The sequence below is a fragment of the Apus apus genome, chromosome 10 (genome assembly GCF_020740795.1).
Source record: "Apus apus isolate bApuApu2 chromosome 10, bApuApu2.pri.cur, whole genome shotgun sequence".
Taxonomy (NCBI): Eukaryota; Metazoa; Chordata; class Aves; order Apodiformes; family Apodidae; genus Apus; species Apus apus.
The window spans coordinates 8,135,525-8,153,184 of NC_067291.1; the positions used below are offsets into that span (position 1 = coordinate 8,135,525).

General features: G+C 39.1%; 1 protein-coding gene across 1 annotated transcript in view; it reads left to right on the plus strand.

The window, feature by feature from the left end:
* PRTG (protogenin) overlaps positions 1 to 17,660 on the plus strand; it is a 79,236-nt gene that overhangs the window by 58,346 nt on the left and 3,230 nt on the right. Inside the window, 6 exon segments of the mRNA XM_051628622.1 lie at positions 9,539 to 9,634; positions 10,198 to 10,384; positions 11,936 to 12,063; positions 12,820 to 12,990; positions 15,755 to 15,937; positions 17,035 to 17,155. Of these exon segments, the coding sequence (XP_051484582.1) occupies positions 9,539 to 9,634; positions 10,198 to 10,384; positions 11,936 to 12,063; positions 12,820 to 12,990; positions 15,755 to 15,937; positions 17,035 to 17,155 (886 nt within the window).

The window sequence follows — 17,660 nt, forward strand, 5'->3', positions numbered from 1 at the left end:
ATTTGAGTGGTTTTGGGGTTTTTATTTCCTTTTTTTGCTGTGGTGTCCCCCCCCCCTTTATCCTTTACTGTAATGTTTGATTTACTAACTGTTTTCTGTCACTCGTGCATGGGGCCAGCTGCTGTATGTAAGGGAACCTTACATGGGCTGGCACCTCGTGTGGTGGCACATCTATTTGGACCACTGCGTGAATTCTCAGTGGACATATCTGTGTTAGTAACTGGGGTAATTAAAGGGCTCTACCGGCTCCTTCCGACACTCTTTCCCTCCCCCCTCGCTCTCCCTTTCTTCTTCCAGAGATGGCCTCTCTACATAATTCCATTAAAGTGATTGTGCTGTGAGGGGTGGGCTGAGGGGCAGTGCTCTCATCTTTCAAAGCAGGACCAATGAGCTATGTGCTTTCCACTGGGCAGCAACAAAAGAAAAGGTCCCTCAGAAGAAAAGACCAACACAAAAGATCAAAATTATGTGTTTGTCCAGGCCTCTGGTATTGCTTTCAAGATAGCTTTGGAGAGCTCACTTGGAAAGTGGTGAGCCAGGCTAGTTAACATAAGGGTGTCTGCTAGTTTTAGAGTGTGATGTTAGAATAATATTGGAAGAGAGTGTTTTCTGTGTGCAATTTAACATTTCCCTAAAGAGCAAGAGAAACAGGGACTGATTGAAAACGTTTCAGGCATAGTTACGATTAAGGAAATCAAGCAAACTTAAAATCCTGGGGATTTGCTTCACTTCTTCAAAAAAGATTAGAGACATTTAGGTAGTTCTCCCGTTTCAGTTGTCTCCAAAAGGCCAAACTGCTGGGAATTCATCCTGCCCCTCCAGACCTCCCCACCCCCACCCTTTTTTTTTTTTTTGTATAAAGCTGCTCTTGCTGATGGTGGGCAGTAGGAGAGGTGATGTTTTTACTGCAAGGGGGTGTGAGGTGTTGTTTGTCCTGGGGCCCTCCAAGGGGATAGTGCAAAGCTACAAAAGGGATACAGACCCTTTTCAGATTTAGACAAATAAGCCAGAGCCATCCAAAGCCGTGGAAAGCCAGACCATTTAGCTGGATCAGTTCACATATGTCATATGTTCTAGTTTCTACCAAAATAAACTTTTACAATGTTGTACAAAGAACAAATTGCTTAGTTTCTACTTCAGTTATTTGGTTTGCAAAGGAAAACATGAGTATCACAGGCAGTCTTTGTTCCACCTAACTGTTCAAAGTTACCTTTACAGTGAAAAAGAGACCATGAGATGTAAAATGTTGGCAATTTGCTGCCTCAAACTATTTTAGTCTAATATTAACCAAGGTTGTTATTTAAAATGTGCGATCAATTGAAATGCCAACTCCTTTAAAAACAGAAATAATTAAATATTATTATCTGAAGCTAGTCAGAATGCTTAGAAATTACATATCCAGATCCTTGACAAGATTTTAAAACAATAGTAGAACAGGATTGCCAAAATGTGTTTATTTGCCTAATCATATGTACTTGAGCAAGGTAAAAGGACACTTTTAGAAAAGAGAAATAAAACCCAGAACTGAAAATCTGAGTGGGAATACCTGCTTTTGAGAGGAACAGACCTGGATATCATCTTTCTGCTTCCCAGCTTTATGTTGCTGTTTGGCTTGATGCACTTCTCTGTCTCTTTTGTCTAGTATATTTGAAATGTATTTGCTTATTTTCCTAATAAGTTTCTGCTGTATTTACATTACATTGCTTCAAAAGTACATTTTTAAGGATAGTATTTCTCAGTGCTCTTCCTTTCCCACCCTTCCCCCTTAATAATTCCCCTGGACCTCTGTTGCTTGGAGCAGACTTTGGCTAGCCCCAGATTCGATGTCAAAGGCCATGACCTGATGTCAGAGCAGCCCATGCTGCTGGCCTCTGCTTTGAATAATTATCTGGAGTTTATTGTGTTGAGGGGACGGGCTTGGGGGCAGCGCAGTCACCCTGGCAAACCAGACCAATGAGCTATCCAGCCGGACCACAACCCAACAATGGACCCATAGGTTACACAAAAAATCCAACACCACAAAAGATTAAATTAAAAATGGACATTTGGCCACAGGAGTTTTGTCCTTAAAACAACCATTTTTTTTCCAGCCTTCTCAGTATAGTGTGGTTTTGATACCTTGAATTGAAAGGAAGAATGTATTATTTACAATTTTGTAAGCTAGAATAAAACTGAAATATCTTTCTTATCCCCTTCTCCCAACTGTTAGAATCATCATACTGGATGTAGGTTCAGAAGTTGTTTCTATGTTTTTGGTTGCTGAACTCAACTCAGAACATCAAACCACTGAACTTTTTTTTTGTTCTAGAAATTCTGTGTAATCCTAGTTCTTTTAGAAACAAGAATAACCCTCCCAGTACTTGTGTTTCTATCAATATTCTCCTTCTAAAGTACTGAGAATGGGGATGTTCAAAACAGGTATGAAAGTATGTTCATTATCCAGACTTAATGAGTCACCAGTAGATAATAAAATGTCCATTTTCTTTGGGCTTCCTTATCTTTTCCTCTCCCCAAAGAGGTTTTAGAAAGTCTGAAATTTAGATTTTGGGGTGCTGTCTCTTCTTATCAGGACTAAATGAAAGGCTGCTGGAGGTGGGCTCACTCTTCTGGAGGGGTGGGGGAAAAAAAAGTTCTTTCATGGTCTGACCTCAGATTCTTTCTTAATTTTATCTAGCCCTGACCTGTTGGCTCTGCTCTGGCTCCTTTCAAGGCCTTTGGAGCTTCACAAACATGCAGCAGCTGAAAGAAACAATGACAGGGCTTTTAGAGGTTGCAATATTACACTCTCTTGTAACCTTGGCTAAGTAGCCTGTAAACAGATGCTTTCTATGAAGCATTTGCCAGAAAACAAAAATTTTGGCTATGTTGGAATCAGCAAACATGGCTCTGTAACACTCTTAATTTAGGACTCTTCATTTTGTATTCAGTATAAGCTTTGGCTGAATTAACAGTTCTAGCATGTCTTGTGTGTACAATGTGGTCATGGAACCTGCTGTTACTGGTTTTAAATTTATCTGTAAAGCTATGAATTCACCTGGAACAGAAGAATCTTATGAAGACAAATTACCAAAATCTGAATGGGATCAACACAGTTTGGTGTAGCACAGAAAACTGATTTGAACATAGTATTAAAAAGTAATCAGGACATATGCATTTCTGTGTATTCATTTGAGATGAGAGGATGAAATTATATACGGATTAGGATTTTCCATTGGCTATGTTGTTGATGTTGTGCTGCCTTAAGCTTAGAGGGTTTTAGTTATGTGATAGAATGGATTGAGAATGGAATTTTTGTTCCAGTGTGACTGGAAATGACTTTTTAGTTCTTAGTAACATTTCCTAGAAGTTCAGTTTCTGCAATCTTTGTCATTGAAGAAGGAGGTAGTTGCATTAAAAAGTACTTCGCCAGCTGCCAAGTGATTAGAAGCACATTTTTGTTACTAGTTGTTTAACTTCTAATACAGGCATTGAGTCCTTGATGCCTGTAGTTTTTCCAACTGTGTTCATTGGAAGTGCATGAGGACACCATCTGGCAGTAATGAGGTATAACAATACCAGATGGAACTAACTAACCCGCGTTAGTTGGAGGGATGCTCCTTCCTCTCCCCATGCCACCTTTTTCACTAGGGAAATGTCTTCAAAACAGAGGACATTTCCCCCTCCCCCTTCCTCCAAATAATGGTCACTGCTACAACAGTCATCCCAACAAAACCCAGGTTTTCAGTGGATATATTTCAGAAACCAGTAAAGGTCAACAGAAGCACCATTTACTCTATTGTGGAACAATGCCAGATGGTTTCATGTATTTGTCTCAATGTTTTAGAAGAACTGAGTTTGAGACATTAGCTCAATGGAATGCCATGGAATACAGGAACATACATTCTGGTGTGAGAAGATACCAACTCTGCAGTTGCTTTTGCCTACCATTGTGTATGTATTTACTAGGTCATTTAAATTTTTGTGAGCTTTGGAAACTGGGCTCTGTATGTTCAATCCATATTTAACTAATAAATAGATATAACTTGAACATATTACAATTTCAAGTTTTGGAAGAGAAAGAGGAAAAATCTGAATATGAGTATTTCTGACTGACAGCTGCTTTGTAGTAGTAGCTTACTGAAAGAGAAATGGAAGATTTATGTAGAAGCAAGGCTAATGGCAGTAGTCAAGGATACTGAATAACTCTGAGCTGGTGCAATAAAATGTGGATGTTCCAATGAACTGTAGAGCAATAGAACTGCTAATAAGTCATGTCTGAATTCTTTGTGGTTTTTTTGCAGCTTCTCTCAGGTTCTCGTGTCCAGACAGATAAACAGCTGTGGTTCTAGCTCTATGCTGGGAAATCAAATTACTTGTCAAAAAAACAGGGTTCAGGCATCTGAGTGCACTGTAATGGTTTTTTTTTGAAAAATCTGTTTTTACAGCATTAACACCAGTAACTGCTATGAGCTTCCTGTCTGCTGAGAAGCTGGGCATAATCTCTAAAATTATATCTCAGGGATGTAGTAAGACAGAAAAATACACAAGTAAATCATGGTCATCTGAACTCTTACCAAGCTCCAGCTTCTGAATTATATAGTGTTTTTTCTAAGTTACAATCCATGTTTTACATGATAGTTCAACCTAATTGTTTTGCTCATGCTTGCAGTATTTAGCTTTGCCATAGTTTTACTGTAAGGTGTAGAACCTATAAATGGGCTGGCAAAACAAAGAGAAGGCTCCCCCGTGTGTCTTGCTGCTGAGAGACCAATCGGGGTGAATCTGCTGGGCTCACTGCAGGTTTTTACGGGAGAGTGAGTGACAGGATATGGGATTCCAGAGGAGAATCACCAGGGAGCCGTGACCTCCCTACAAAAACTGCCATAGGAAAATGAGACTGATCCTACATAAACTGAAAAACAGTGACTTTTGGGATACTATCTATTTTGATAAATGGAAATTAATATAAGGCAGATTTAGCGTTTCCTACTTTGTTTTATAGGAGTATAATTGTCAGAAGTGAAACTTGTGCCTTTGAGTGAACTATTACTCGTGGTTTTAGTAGGTTTTGGTTATATAAAAATGGTACTGTGTGAAGCTTATCACATCCAGCCTATAATGTCTTTTCAGGCAGTCTGTGTGTACTCCAGAGGCACTCTTGTAATAAGATTTATTAATTAGTTCTAGCATGTTTATATCAACATCAGAGCCAGCCTCTTGATTTGTATAAACAGTGTAGTTTTTATGTCCTTTCCACCAGCTGATTCAAGTAAAAACAATAAAAATGCCCATTAAAAGCAGTAGGTGCTGTGATAATTTTACAACAACCTAATACCAGCAGCACTGAAAAAAACCAAACCAAACTAAACTGCATTCACCAGAAGCAAATTAACATTAAAGAATAGTTAGTTGGTAAATAGGCTACAAAATTTACCTTAGGTCTGGGAACAAGCCTTCAGCCACTACCCAAATGCTGGCAACTGCAGTTGCAGTAGAATGAATTGAAAGGACTCAGTGTTACCAGCTGTTCAGAGAAATTTTGAAAATGCAGAGGTGAAATCTTGATGTGAAGTTTTTTTACTTAAACAGAATTTATGTGTTTAATAGGTTGAGTTAATCACTGTGCCTAATTTGTTTCTGAATAGCAGTGATCTCCTGTGGAAAGATGTGTTACTCCTGGGTCTGTTCAGAGCATGACTGATGACTTCAGTCCTCACTTCCCTGATTTCTGAGGCTCTCCAGCCTCCAGGGCTGGGATGGCGTACGCTGAATGTGAGACTGTCAGCCCCCCAGGTGGCCATGCCATCCCCCATCTTTTATCAGTGATTTATGTGTGAGTTATTCAGAGTACCTAAAGATAAGAAAGTTCCTGAAGTTTTTCTCTCCAAGGATATGTCTGGCTTTGAATGTTTGGTCCAGCAAATGAACTGCTAGATGAAAGAGTGTATGCCATGTTTGTACTGGGATAGCTGTTGAGGAGTAAGTCACAATATAAGTTTGTAAACGAAACTAAAAATTGTTTAAAATGCTCTAAACAGACCCTTCTTGGGACAGAACAGTATTTTTCACCACTTCAGAAAACAAATAGTGTACAAGTATCTTTTAGAACTGGAGGCAGATCTTTGGTTGTTGGTTAGCTTGTTTTGTGTATGATGAAGCTCTGATCAACATGGAACAGCATCTCAGTAGGTATTTTGAATTGGTCTTTGCTACTGTTATACATGTCATCTGTGAAGCAAGTTTCACATTCATCTCTTCTCAAAATCTACTGTCTTGAAAATTCTTCTGTATTCTTCTTTTTAGATTACTTTTAACATTTAGGCTTTTCTAGGTCAGTACATGATGCAGCCCTCCTCACTTGCTGTTTCAATTACAGATGCCAGCAGATGGTTTTTCAACCACAGAAGCAGTAAAGTGTGAGAGCTTAAAAGTTCCAATGTCACATTTTGATTGAACTAACTGGTTGTGTCCTGGATTGGAAATAACCTTGTTTAAGATGGTAGAGGCTAGGTGAGACACTTCATTTTTAAACAGGGTCTTCTATATAAAGACAATTATTTTTAAAACATCTTGCATGAAACAAGAGTAAGATGAATGGTATTTGATATTTCTAAATGTAGAGTGTTAAAGACACTTAAAAATAAGATTTTTAAAATGTGTTTTTTTGCAAAGATGTTGCAGGTTTGGTTTTTTTGAGTTTTTTTGGTTGTTTCTGTTTTGTTTCTTGTGGGAGTTACATTTTTGCGTTTCTTCCACATCCCATTATTCTTTCCTCCCCAATCAAGTGTTAATGAGGAATTCAGGTTTAAAAAAAAAAAAAAAAAAAAAGAAAAGAAAAAAGCCATGAGGATAAACAGACCTCACAGGCTCCTCATTCAGCTCAGCAGGGCACTAGACCTTAGCTATTCTTCATTTCACAGTGAAGATGATGAGTTCTGGGTGACCACTTTCAAAGGGCACGGAGTTTTTGAAGGTGCTTGGCAGGATGATAAATGGCTGTGTCTGTCATCCTGTGCCTGCGGAAGTGCAGCGGGGGTCTCTTCTGGAGGGACTTGTAAAGAAAAAGATGGACTGTGACACTTGGCTGGTTGGATGCTGACTGTGTGTGTGGAATCTGTTCAGGGGTCGTGAAATGGTACCTGAACTCAAGCTTTTTTTCTAGAAATGGATGGGAGAATTGATTACTGTAACAGCCTCCAAAGCATAATCCTAATGAGATCTTAAAGATGTCTTGGTGGCCTCTTCTGTAAATTTTGGCTTTGTTTTTGAACATTTCAGTTTTACACTGACCATATGTATTCTGACCACAGGTTAAGAAGCCTGGGAAGGTATGTATTTCTGCTTTTCTGAGGTGCCTGCTGTAATCCACCTCAGCAAGTCACCATAACTTGATTTTGGTGTGTTCAAATCACGTGGTACTTTTGAAGTGCAATTATCTTTTTGGTTGGACTCAGTATTTTAAAATGTATCTTCCCTTCACATGTCTTTTGTTTTTTATAGGTTTTTAAGAGATTGCAATGATTTACTTATATCTTACTAGCCTTCTGAATTTTCAATATTAAAATTCAGTATTTTCTTTTATCACATGCTTCAGGTTATTCTGTGTGTTTGTGTCCATCTCCCTTCTTTTCTATAATTATATTTTGTTGGGTAGGAACAACTAATGTTTGTTGTTAAAGTGATATTGTAAAGTGAAAAAAAAACCTTAAAAGCAAATGCGAATTTTACTCTAATAAAAAATTCATTTTTTGACATTTTGTTACTTATATTGTCTGCTTGTGATGTTGAGTCTATTTGAAAAATGGAAATGGGCTCCTTCTGCCTATTCTACCATTAGTATTAAACTCATCAAAAAAATACTCTAATACAAAATTTAAGAGCCCCTTTTTCTTTATACTTAGATTTTGGTGAAACAGTCTCTTAAAAATAAATGTACATAGAGGAGTAAGCTCTTCCTAATGTTGCCTCATTTAAAGTTGATGTTGGTAACTACAGTGCAGAAAGATCATCTATTTCAAAATAAATGTGAGAAGATGTTACAAATTGCATTATTATGAAATGACTATGCTGTTTTTATGGAATCATCAGTTAAGATTGTATCGCTGGTGCCGAGACTGCAGAGGGAGCTCATGATCTGATGTAAACTGAAGTCCTGTTTGTGGTGAAGAAACTCAGGGATTTGTGTTCCTGTTTATTTCCTGAGAGAGGCCATGTCAAATCTCAGCTAAAATGAGAAAGAGTAGCTTATTTTGAGAAGGGATGATACTGTTTTATTTTAGGGCAAGGAAACAAAGAAAGATCAGCCCAGTTCTAAAACATCTATCTAGACCTTCTGAAAAGCTTAATAGAAAGAATAGCTTCATGCTAATAGATGAGGAAAATGTCCTAATACCTACATGAGTACTGGGGTGTAGTTTAGCTGAACCCAGAAGAGCTCATATGCACCTGTAGTGAACACTACTGCCTTGCAAATCATCATTGCATGGAAGGGATTTGTTGCAAATACCATGGCAAGGGAGGGTACTGCAGAGCAGCAGTGCAGCTGTCCTGGTGGTCTGCACTCTTGTGAGCACCCCACACCATCTCCACTTACAGGAAAGCTTAAGGTCCCTTTCTAACTCATTTCTCGTTAATGATTTTTCACTTGGATCAAGGCCAGCATGTTGTTGACAGGACTGAGAGAAGCAGCAAACTACAATATGGGTCCCCAAAGACATGGCCAGAAAAAGGGAAATAGGGAGACCCCTCAGGTAGGAACTGTGACCCTTTTAGGAGTGTCAGAACCAGCTTTCAAGAAATTCATGGAAGTGGAAGTTAGGCAAGGGCATTATTAACCATAGTTTCACAGTGTATCTCCTCTAGGAACCTGGACTCAAAATATTTCCCATCTCTTTGCTGGATCTTCTCTTTCTACTTTGCTTTGATTAACCTGTTTCATTACAGTCTGCTTATCCAGAAATAAATACTGATTTCTGTGGACCTCATGCTGTTTGTTTTAACAAGTCTTTATTAGAGACTGAAAGCACTTTCAACACTGTGAATAATACTATTAAAGCTAGCTGTGAAGGTGTGATTTAATTACAGATAGAAATGTGATATTTGTTCTTTCCCACTGATTTCTGTTAAAAAATTCTCTTTCAGGCTATAGGAAGCAAGACAGGGAGATACGTTACTGATTGTATTGCACTTTGGGCAAAGATTCATGGAAATTCACAGGGCTGGAGAAAAAACAGGCTTCCAGGTTCTTTAATGTGTGGGTGGTGGATCACTGGAACAAGTTGCCTAGAGAGGTGGTGGGGGCCCCATTCCTGGAGACATTCAAGGTCGGGCTTGATGGAGCTCTGAGCAATTTGGTCTAGTGTGACACATCCCTGCTTACTGTAGGTGGGATGGACTAGATAACCTTGAGAGGTCCCTTCTAACCCAAGACATTCTATGATTGTAGTGGACAATATTTGCACCAAACTTGCAGGAGAATCAAGTTCTCTCTCAATCTGTGGAAGTCTGAAAAACCTTATTTTTTTTCTTGAGTCTAATTATTCCTTTTCTCTTTTTGCAGATCCTAGAAGAAAGTATCATGTAAGGCTGCTGGCATATAACAGTATGGAAGAAGGTTATCAGGCAGACCAAACAGTCAGCACTCCAGGATGTGTCTGTAAGTGTTGTAGGTGCACAAAGAATTTACTAAGAGCTGAGCTGTTTCAAGGTCCCAGCAGCTCTGTATTTTTAAACCTATAAATAATGAATTAATTCAGTGTAAAACAGAGAACCAGAAAGATCATATCTGTGGCAAGTACGGTCACATCTAATATCTGGTCATCCCACATCTTATACAGTCTCCTGTGTTCATGAACTGCAGCTCAGGAAGCAAGATAGTTACCAAGCATGTTTTCCTCCTCTATTGGATTGTCTGCATCATCCAGCCAGTGACAACGTATCATGTACCTTATGAGAGATTTATCTCTCTCCCTGGTCTCTGTTTATAGTGTTGACTTTGTTTTTGACTAAACGAGTGTGACTACAGAACTAATGTGTAATATGTGTTGGGTTAGAAGGGATCTTAATAGCTTGAACCATATTCCTGGGTCTGACTACCAGGTTGTGCTGGGTAGGGGCAGATTTGAATCTAAACCTGTGTGCTCAGACCTGTCGCTTAATCTTGCCAGGATCTGTATACAGTTCATTAAATAATTAATGCTCCTTTTTTGCTTGAAACAGCTGTCCGTGATCGCATGGTGCCACCGCCACCACCCCCTCACCACCTCTATGCCAAAGCAAACACCTCATCTTCTATCTACCTGCACTGGGGAAAGCCTGCCTTCACATCTGCACAGCTCATCAACTACACAGTCCGCTGCAACCCAGTGGGGCTGCAGAATGCTTCTCTGGTGCTCTACCTTCAAACGTAAGTGCAGCTCTACTCATGAGTATTGGTTTCTCATTTCCAGATCCTTCCCACTCAGTTTCTACTCTATTCTTCCTGCCCTCTCTTAACTGTAACAGATTTTGTCTCCTTTAGAGGACTGTGTGTTTTGCCCAGTGGCTGCTAATTCTGTTTCTTGGGTTATTTAAGATGTGTCTGCATAATTTTCTACCTCTGATCTTATGCTGAATCCCTAGACAAGATCTTGAATTTTTAATGGCTTTTTAGCTAAGTTGAATTTAATTTTAAGCTCTTCTTCAGCCAAACAAAATAAATTTTCTACCTCTTGTCTGGGCAAAGATGAGACTTAGTCCAGTGTCTGATTTTAAGACTGGAAACAAAAATGTTTGAGTTTTGAGGGACTGAACATGTTGTGCTGGGCATGCCACATTCCTGAGTGTGTGGCCCCCTGTGGAGAGAAAGCTGAGTAGTACAGCCTGCTTTTCAGAGAAGAAATACATGAGCCACATAATAGCAGGACAGGGAAGAAATTCTGCCTGGGTTTGGTGGTCAACCCTCTGCCAGGTGGTGTAGGAGCAGACTTTGCTCCATTGTGACTGCCCGTGGTGCTGTTGAGCACATCCATACATGCGCAGCTCCCTCGATACTTGGGTTTACTCAAGCCTTCTAAGTAAGAAAAATGCTGTCTTGAAAGATAGTTTCCATCCTAATATTGATGGTTTTGCTTTCCGTGATAGGATGAAACTATTGCAAATATCGGTGACTGCCTTTGCAGTATAGATTGAATACTAAATGAGATTTCATAAAGCAGAATCTGAAGGGTAACCCCATGTTAAATTGAGATTTAATCTCAGCTCAGGTATTATCACCTGGCATTAACCATGGTATATATGAAAGATACCCACCCCAGAATCAAAATAAAGCAGAATGTCTACAATTGACTTGGTGATCTAATAGTAAATTCCAATATTATAATTCATATAATGAAATTTAAATTTCATAAATTACCAAATACTACTACAAGATAAGTAGGGGACATTCATATTCTACAGAGATCCCCTAAACGTGAGGTGATAGAGGCCATAAGTGGAAGGGGAAGTTGCACTCATAACCTGTGTCTGTTCTGTGGATGGAGAATCAGGTCCAGGAAAAGCCCATGGAGCCAACAACATGTGCTTTTCAGCTGTGGTGCTGGTTGTAGTTTAAGTGTTACTCCAGCTGGAAGCATAGTGTCCTATGGACAAATGTGGAAAGAGCTGAGTTTGGGATACATACTGGTGATCTGGGCAATAATATTCTTGGACTTGCTTGTGCATCACCTGTCCAAACAACCTTAATAAAAACTTGAGCTCAAGTCAACTGACAGCAGACAGAATATCTTCCAGCCAGCTCCAGGGTTAGTGCAATTACATTTTCAGGTAGACAGTGCAGATGGACCATGTGTCTGGGCTTGAACCAGTTTGTATTCTGTTGAACTGACAGTGAGGATTTACTCACAGTGACTGAGAGACAGTTTGGGATCTTCAAGTCAACTGCTGCTGTGAAATGTATTTTATTTATTCATCTCTACAGGTCAGAGACTCACATGTTAGTTCAAGGTCTTGAGCCAAAAACCATGTATGAATTTGCAGTTCGGCTGCATGTGGACCAGCTCTCCAGTCCCTGGAGTCCCGTAGTCTACCATACTACCCTTCCAGAAGGTAAGCCACTAGGAGAAGACCACAGGGTTCTAAAAGGAAGGCTCTGAAAACCAAATGGCCTGAAAAATTGCTTATTAATTTTAAGCTGACTGTAGGAGAGAGAAATACTTTCCTCTGAGATACAGATCTTACTCTTCTTGTTGAGAAGCAGAAAAATGCTGTCAGGAAGGTCTTTCATTTGGAACTTTGAAATTATTTTTCAAAATCTATCTAAAATCAGTGAGAATTTTAATATAAAATATTATTATACTCAAATCATAAACAACCACTGAACGGAAATAAAAAATTAAATATGTATTGAAGAGGCATGCTTGATTCACAGACATTATGAAAACATCTTTTCAAAGCTAGAACTTTTAGAAACTGCAAGAATATTACACATCTACTGCCCTAGCTGCTGGTTTGCTTTTTTGTCAGTGTGGTCAATGAAAATAAAAAACCTTCAGTTTCATGGTCTCAGCATTACAGTGTTTGGGATGTAGGTTTTCACAGGGTAATGATGTGGGGTTTTGTCAGTAACTGTTTCCTTCTGGAGTTGAAGGAAAAATATGAAATCTGCTTTTACAAAATCTAAGCTATTGACAAGATCAGAGCTAAGAGGAGATTTTGTTCTAGAGGAGCAATATGTGTTTATTTATATGTTGTTTATCTAGGATGTAGCAGTAGCCATTAGGACTGCACATCAGTTTCTTTCAGAGCAATGTAATTGCATGTAAATTAGGTTAGCCTAATAGCATTGTGTTACTGTTCTCACAGCACCATCTGGCCCTCCAGTAGGGGTGAAGGTGACTTTGATAGAGGATGATACTGCTTTGGTTTCCTGGAAGCCACCTGATGGTCCTGAAACAGTTGTTACACGATACACTATCCTCTATGCATCCAGGAAGTCTTGGATTGCTGGAGAATGGCAAGTGTTGCACAGAGAAGGTAAACTAAAATCATAAACCAGTGAACTGGACAAACAGTGATGCTACTCATAAAATACTTTGTTACTTTCAGCTCCCTTGGACTACAATAAGAAATAAATTTGTATAAATGTTCACATAAAAGTTATTATTATTATAGAATTATTCTCATGGTTGTGATGAAAATATGTTAAAAAACAATCCAAAGGTGAGGGGAGAGGGACTGTCTGTGTAGCTCTGGAGCTCAGTGTGTGCATGTGAACCAAAATGTCTCATAAATCTAAATACATCTGTCTTAGTTGTGTTGTAACCATGAATGTGAGGGTTTCATTTTGTAAATGCACTCTTTCAAATCTTCAGTCTCAAAGATGCCTCTCTCTCCAGAAATAAACTTTAAATGTGGCTATGTGGGTTTATATGTTTCTTTCAATCATTGCCAATCCAGTTAGGAATCAGTCATACTAAGTTGAACCATTAAATAGCTGAAAGAATCAGTGATGTAAAGTTGTAATATTAAGGACCAATTTAATATTAATTTTTACTTACTAAAAAACCCAGCGATTTTAAATTTTCAGAGGGCTTCTATTTGAAGAATAGATCTCCTCATTCTGGTAAGAATAGGCTGTATTTGTGGTATACAGCAAAGTGACTGCATTGCTTTCAGGTGTGCACTTCAGCTCAGCCATGACTCTGAAACTGAAGAGCATCTTTTATCATAAGTATTTGGGTTAGTAACTGTAAACATTCTCATGTGTTCCCATACTGAAAGTGCTGGAGAAAATAAGGAAATGGAGGGGTATAAATCTCAGTGTATTACAGTGTCCCATCAATGTTAGAATCACTAATTTTGAATTTTGACAGAAATATTGAGGTTTGAAGCATGGTATTAGATTCAGCATCTTGACATGTTAGGACAATCTGTAGTGCTCTTAGTTAAAGTACAGATGAAAAGGCCCATGAAAGAAAATGAGTATGTACAGGTAAAACTGGGCAAATACTGTGATAGTCCCATGACAGTCCTTTTATAGGTGATGTGATGCAGGAGCAGGGTTTGGGGTTTTTTATGCATTCATTCTGATGAGGTTAGCTAACCCAATGCAATAAATAGCATTGTTTTGTCTTGACATTTAAACTTGTTCTGCAGAAGAAACTTGTTCCTTTCCCATACTTCCTCCCAGGACACCTCCCAAAAAAAAATAGTTGAAAAGATTAAAACCCCACCAAACCAAAAGCCACAAGCCAACCCTACCACCTATAGAAGTCCTTGCATGGACTTTAATCTATGCATGTAAATTTCTACCCATCCATCAACTTAAAACACATCCCTGTCATTTTACTGAGCTTTTGTTATCCATGCAGAATTAGAAAATACAACTGCAGTTTGTTGCTGGCTCATGGTTAGGGTTATCTTCCAGCCACCTCCCCTCATCTCCCTACTTCTCTTCAGGTGGATCACAGAAGTTACAGCCTTTACACACTTGCTGTGCAGTAAATCAGCACAAAGTGCTTTCTTGCTTCAGTGATGCAGCAGATTTGAAAGGAGCTGGTGGAAAAGAGCCTGTAATATTGAAATGTGACCTTTTGCCCTTGCTGGTGCCAAATATTGTAGCTCCTTTGCTTACAGATTCCTCACATTTTACTTCAAATGCTTTCAGCTAACGGGTGCTTTTTATGGAAGAGCTGAAATAGCTTTTGAAGTAGCTCCTCTTTTGCCAAATGTATAATCTTTTCTGTCAACACAACAACATATTTTTTATGCTTCCATGATACTGTAAATTCTGACTTATGAAACTGATTTGAAAGGTTGAAATTTAGACTTCAGTCTGAGAAAATGAATGGAATATGTGAAAGAGAACACGGCATAGATTTCATCCTGTAACTGCCACTACTTAGGGAAAGAAAAACAATATATTTCTATGGTAGGAAGAAACACAGGCATTTTAGAAAGGAATTGAATTTTAAGCAGCAGTCTGTAGTCCCTGGACTGGCAAAGCTCTCATTGACTTTGATAGGAGTTTTTCCTGTCTAAGGGTGATGCAAGTGAATCCTATTTATGTTTTTAATCTGTTTTTTCTGCCTTCAGGGACCTTAGGAAATGATTCCTTAGCATGTGAGAGAGACATTTTCTGTAATATTTTCAGTAGCACAGCTTAGATGCACAGTAATCAAGGAAGCCTACACAGGTCTAAATAGGATTTAACTTTATTTTTAAAGCATGGTATAAGGTACTCTTCCAAATCTGTCCTGTTCATTTTACCAACTAGACCTGAAATGTGATAAACATAATCTGAATTACTTTGCTATGACAATTTTCATTCACATTTATGGTGCAGTGGGTCTAGGAGAGGGTTGTTACACGATTAGTGTAACACATAGATTAGTTTATGAGAGAGGCCTAACACCGCTTTCTCTGCCTGGAGGTCTGGTTAATGCTTGGAGCCTCTTCTCACAGATAGGATCGTAACAAAACTCCATCATGCTGGAATGCAGCCAGCACTAGATTTAGAATTATGCTGTGCATCATAGCCAGTCCTTGGCTCTTGGTTTTGAACTATACTGAGACTTCACAGCATGCTGTGTTCAAGCAGTATGGAGAGAAAGGACAGAAGGGACAAGCAGGCAACCCCAGCGTTGATTCTGCACCCTGTATATACAGGTTAGAATGTATGAAAGTGATCACAGTCTGCAAAAAAGATTGGAAAGAAAGTGTAGGTCCCAATGACTAAATCTCAGTCTGTTACCACAGATTTTGTCTAACTGGAACTGTTTATAAAATCTTTTTATAGGAGCAATGACCATGGCTTTGCTGGAAAACCTTGTAGCAGGAAATGTCTACTTGGTCAAAATAGCAGCCTCCAATGAAGTGGGAGAAGGACCCTTCTCAAATGCAGTAGAACTAGCCGTTCTGTCAAAGGAGACATCAGAGTCCAATCAGAGACCTAAACGCTTGGATTCGGGAGATTCCACAGGCAAGTAGCAATGTTTTTGATTACTGCTGTCACAAGTACCAGGAAAAAAGATCTCTGTGTGTTATAGCTGGTAACTGCTTTCTGGGTAAACCATTCTGTTTTATGTGGGGCAGTCCTAACAGGGTAGAGTTTTCTTCTAAATGAAACAATTTTGGTATTTTTACCTCAGTTAAACTCAGAACAGTTTTAATTCTTTTGCTCGGAAGTTGGAAGTTTGCCTTTCAAAGGAGAATACATAACTATTTGAATTTTACACCAATATCAACTTTGCAGCCACTCTTTTAAGGCAGTTCCCTTAAGTCTTTTGTTTGGCTTGAGATACCAGTAGCCCTGGGTCAGATAGAACCAGACAGCCCAGCAGAGATGAGATGGTATCTTGAATAAATCTGTTGAAATTTGCTGGTTCCTGGTATTCCAGCAACCCAATCAACCTGTCAGTGATATACCAGCATATATTTTCACCAAAGAAGTCAGTCCCAACTGCAGCTCTTTCGGGAAAATGTGTTACCTTGCAGAAATTAAGGTAACATCAGTGGTTTGAATAGAAAAACACATTGTCTGCAATAGAAGATGTTTTATCTTTGCGACTTGTTACAGCTTTTAAAGTTATTTGGGCAGCCAAGAGCTAGTATTCAGGTACAGGAACCTTTTAACCTTTCCTTGTTCCTACATATTGAGTTGTGATTAAAACGTAGGGATTTTTTGTGCACGCATTTTCTCCCTTCCTGGAATTCAGTTATATTTTACGTCTGAATAAGCAAATAGACTTATGCCCTCAGGATTAGGTTAACAGACATACGAGGTAAAAGCATAAACCAAAGCTGGAATTCTCCAAGCCTTTTCCCTTTGTTGTCTACGAGCACCCTTTAAGGAAAGGGTTGGAGAGAACTCCTCTGCTTCATGCTGTAGATCACCCAAGAGGCTGTGGTGTCTACAAGTTTTATTTTCAAAAGTGTCAAAATGTATGACAGAGAAGGTCTGGGAATCTCATTAAAAGGAAGCATTTGTGGTTGTGATTGTAACTCTGTTAATTTCTTGATAGGAACAGGGAGTGACTCTCCTTTACTGAGCCTTTCTGTGTTCTTTTTGTGCTTTAGCTTATTCTGACTATTACCATCTGGACCAGAAATCTATGACTGGCATTGTTGTTGGGGTTTGCATTGCTTTGACCTGCATCCTTATCTGCATCCTGATCTTAATTTATCGCAGTAAAGCCAGGTATGTTTTTGTTCGTAAAGACTGAGCTCTTTCTCAGTGCACTGATTCTTGGGACATACCTTCTTCTCAAAGAGTGCTAAGTTCTCTGAAGTACTCTGGCTCTTCACCTGTTCCTACCAACAGTGGAAACAAAGCAATTTGTTGGTTCTTCCTACTCTACCTGAGGCTCTTCTCCGTTAAAAAGAAGGAAGAACCCACAGAGTAAGTCAGTGGTGCTTTGACAACTAAGCAAGAGGTGTGTTTCCAAATCAAAAGATCTTTTTGAATCAGATAAATGTGCTGCTCTACATCATCTGATCTTCCTGCTTCATCTTCCAGTCTGTCCAGACCTGGTTTCCAAGGCTTTAACACTCTGCTATTGCTGGACAAGAGGAACTCTGACGTAAAGCAGTTTCATTATGCAGTTTCTTTGCAGTGGTGTAAGACACCAGCTGTCTGTCATGTCATCAGCTGCTAAGGGGTGTGAATTGACCCAGTGACTCTGCCCATAACTTTGGGATCAGAA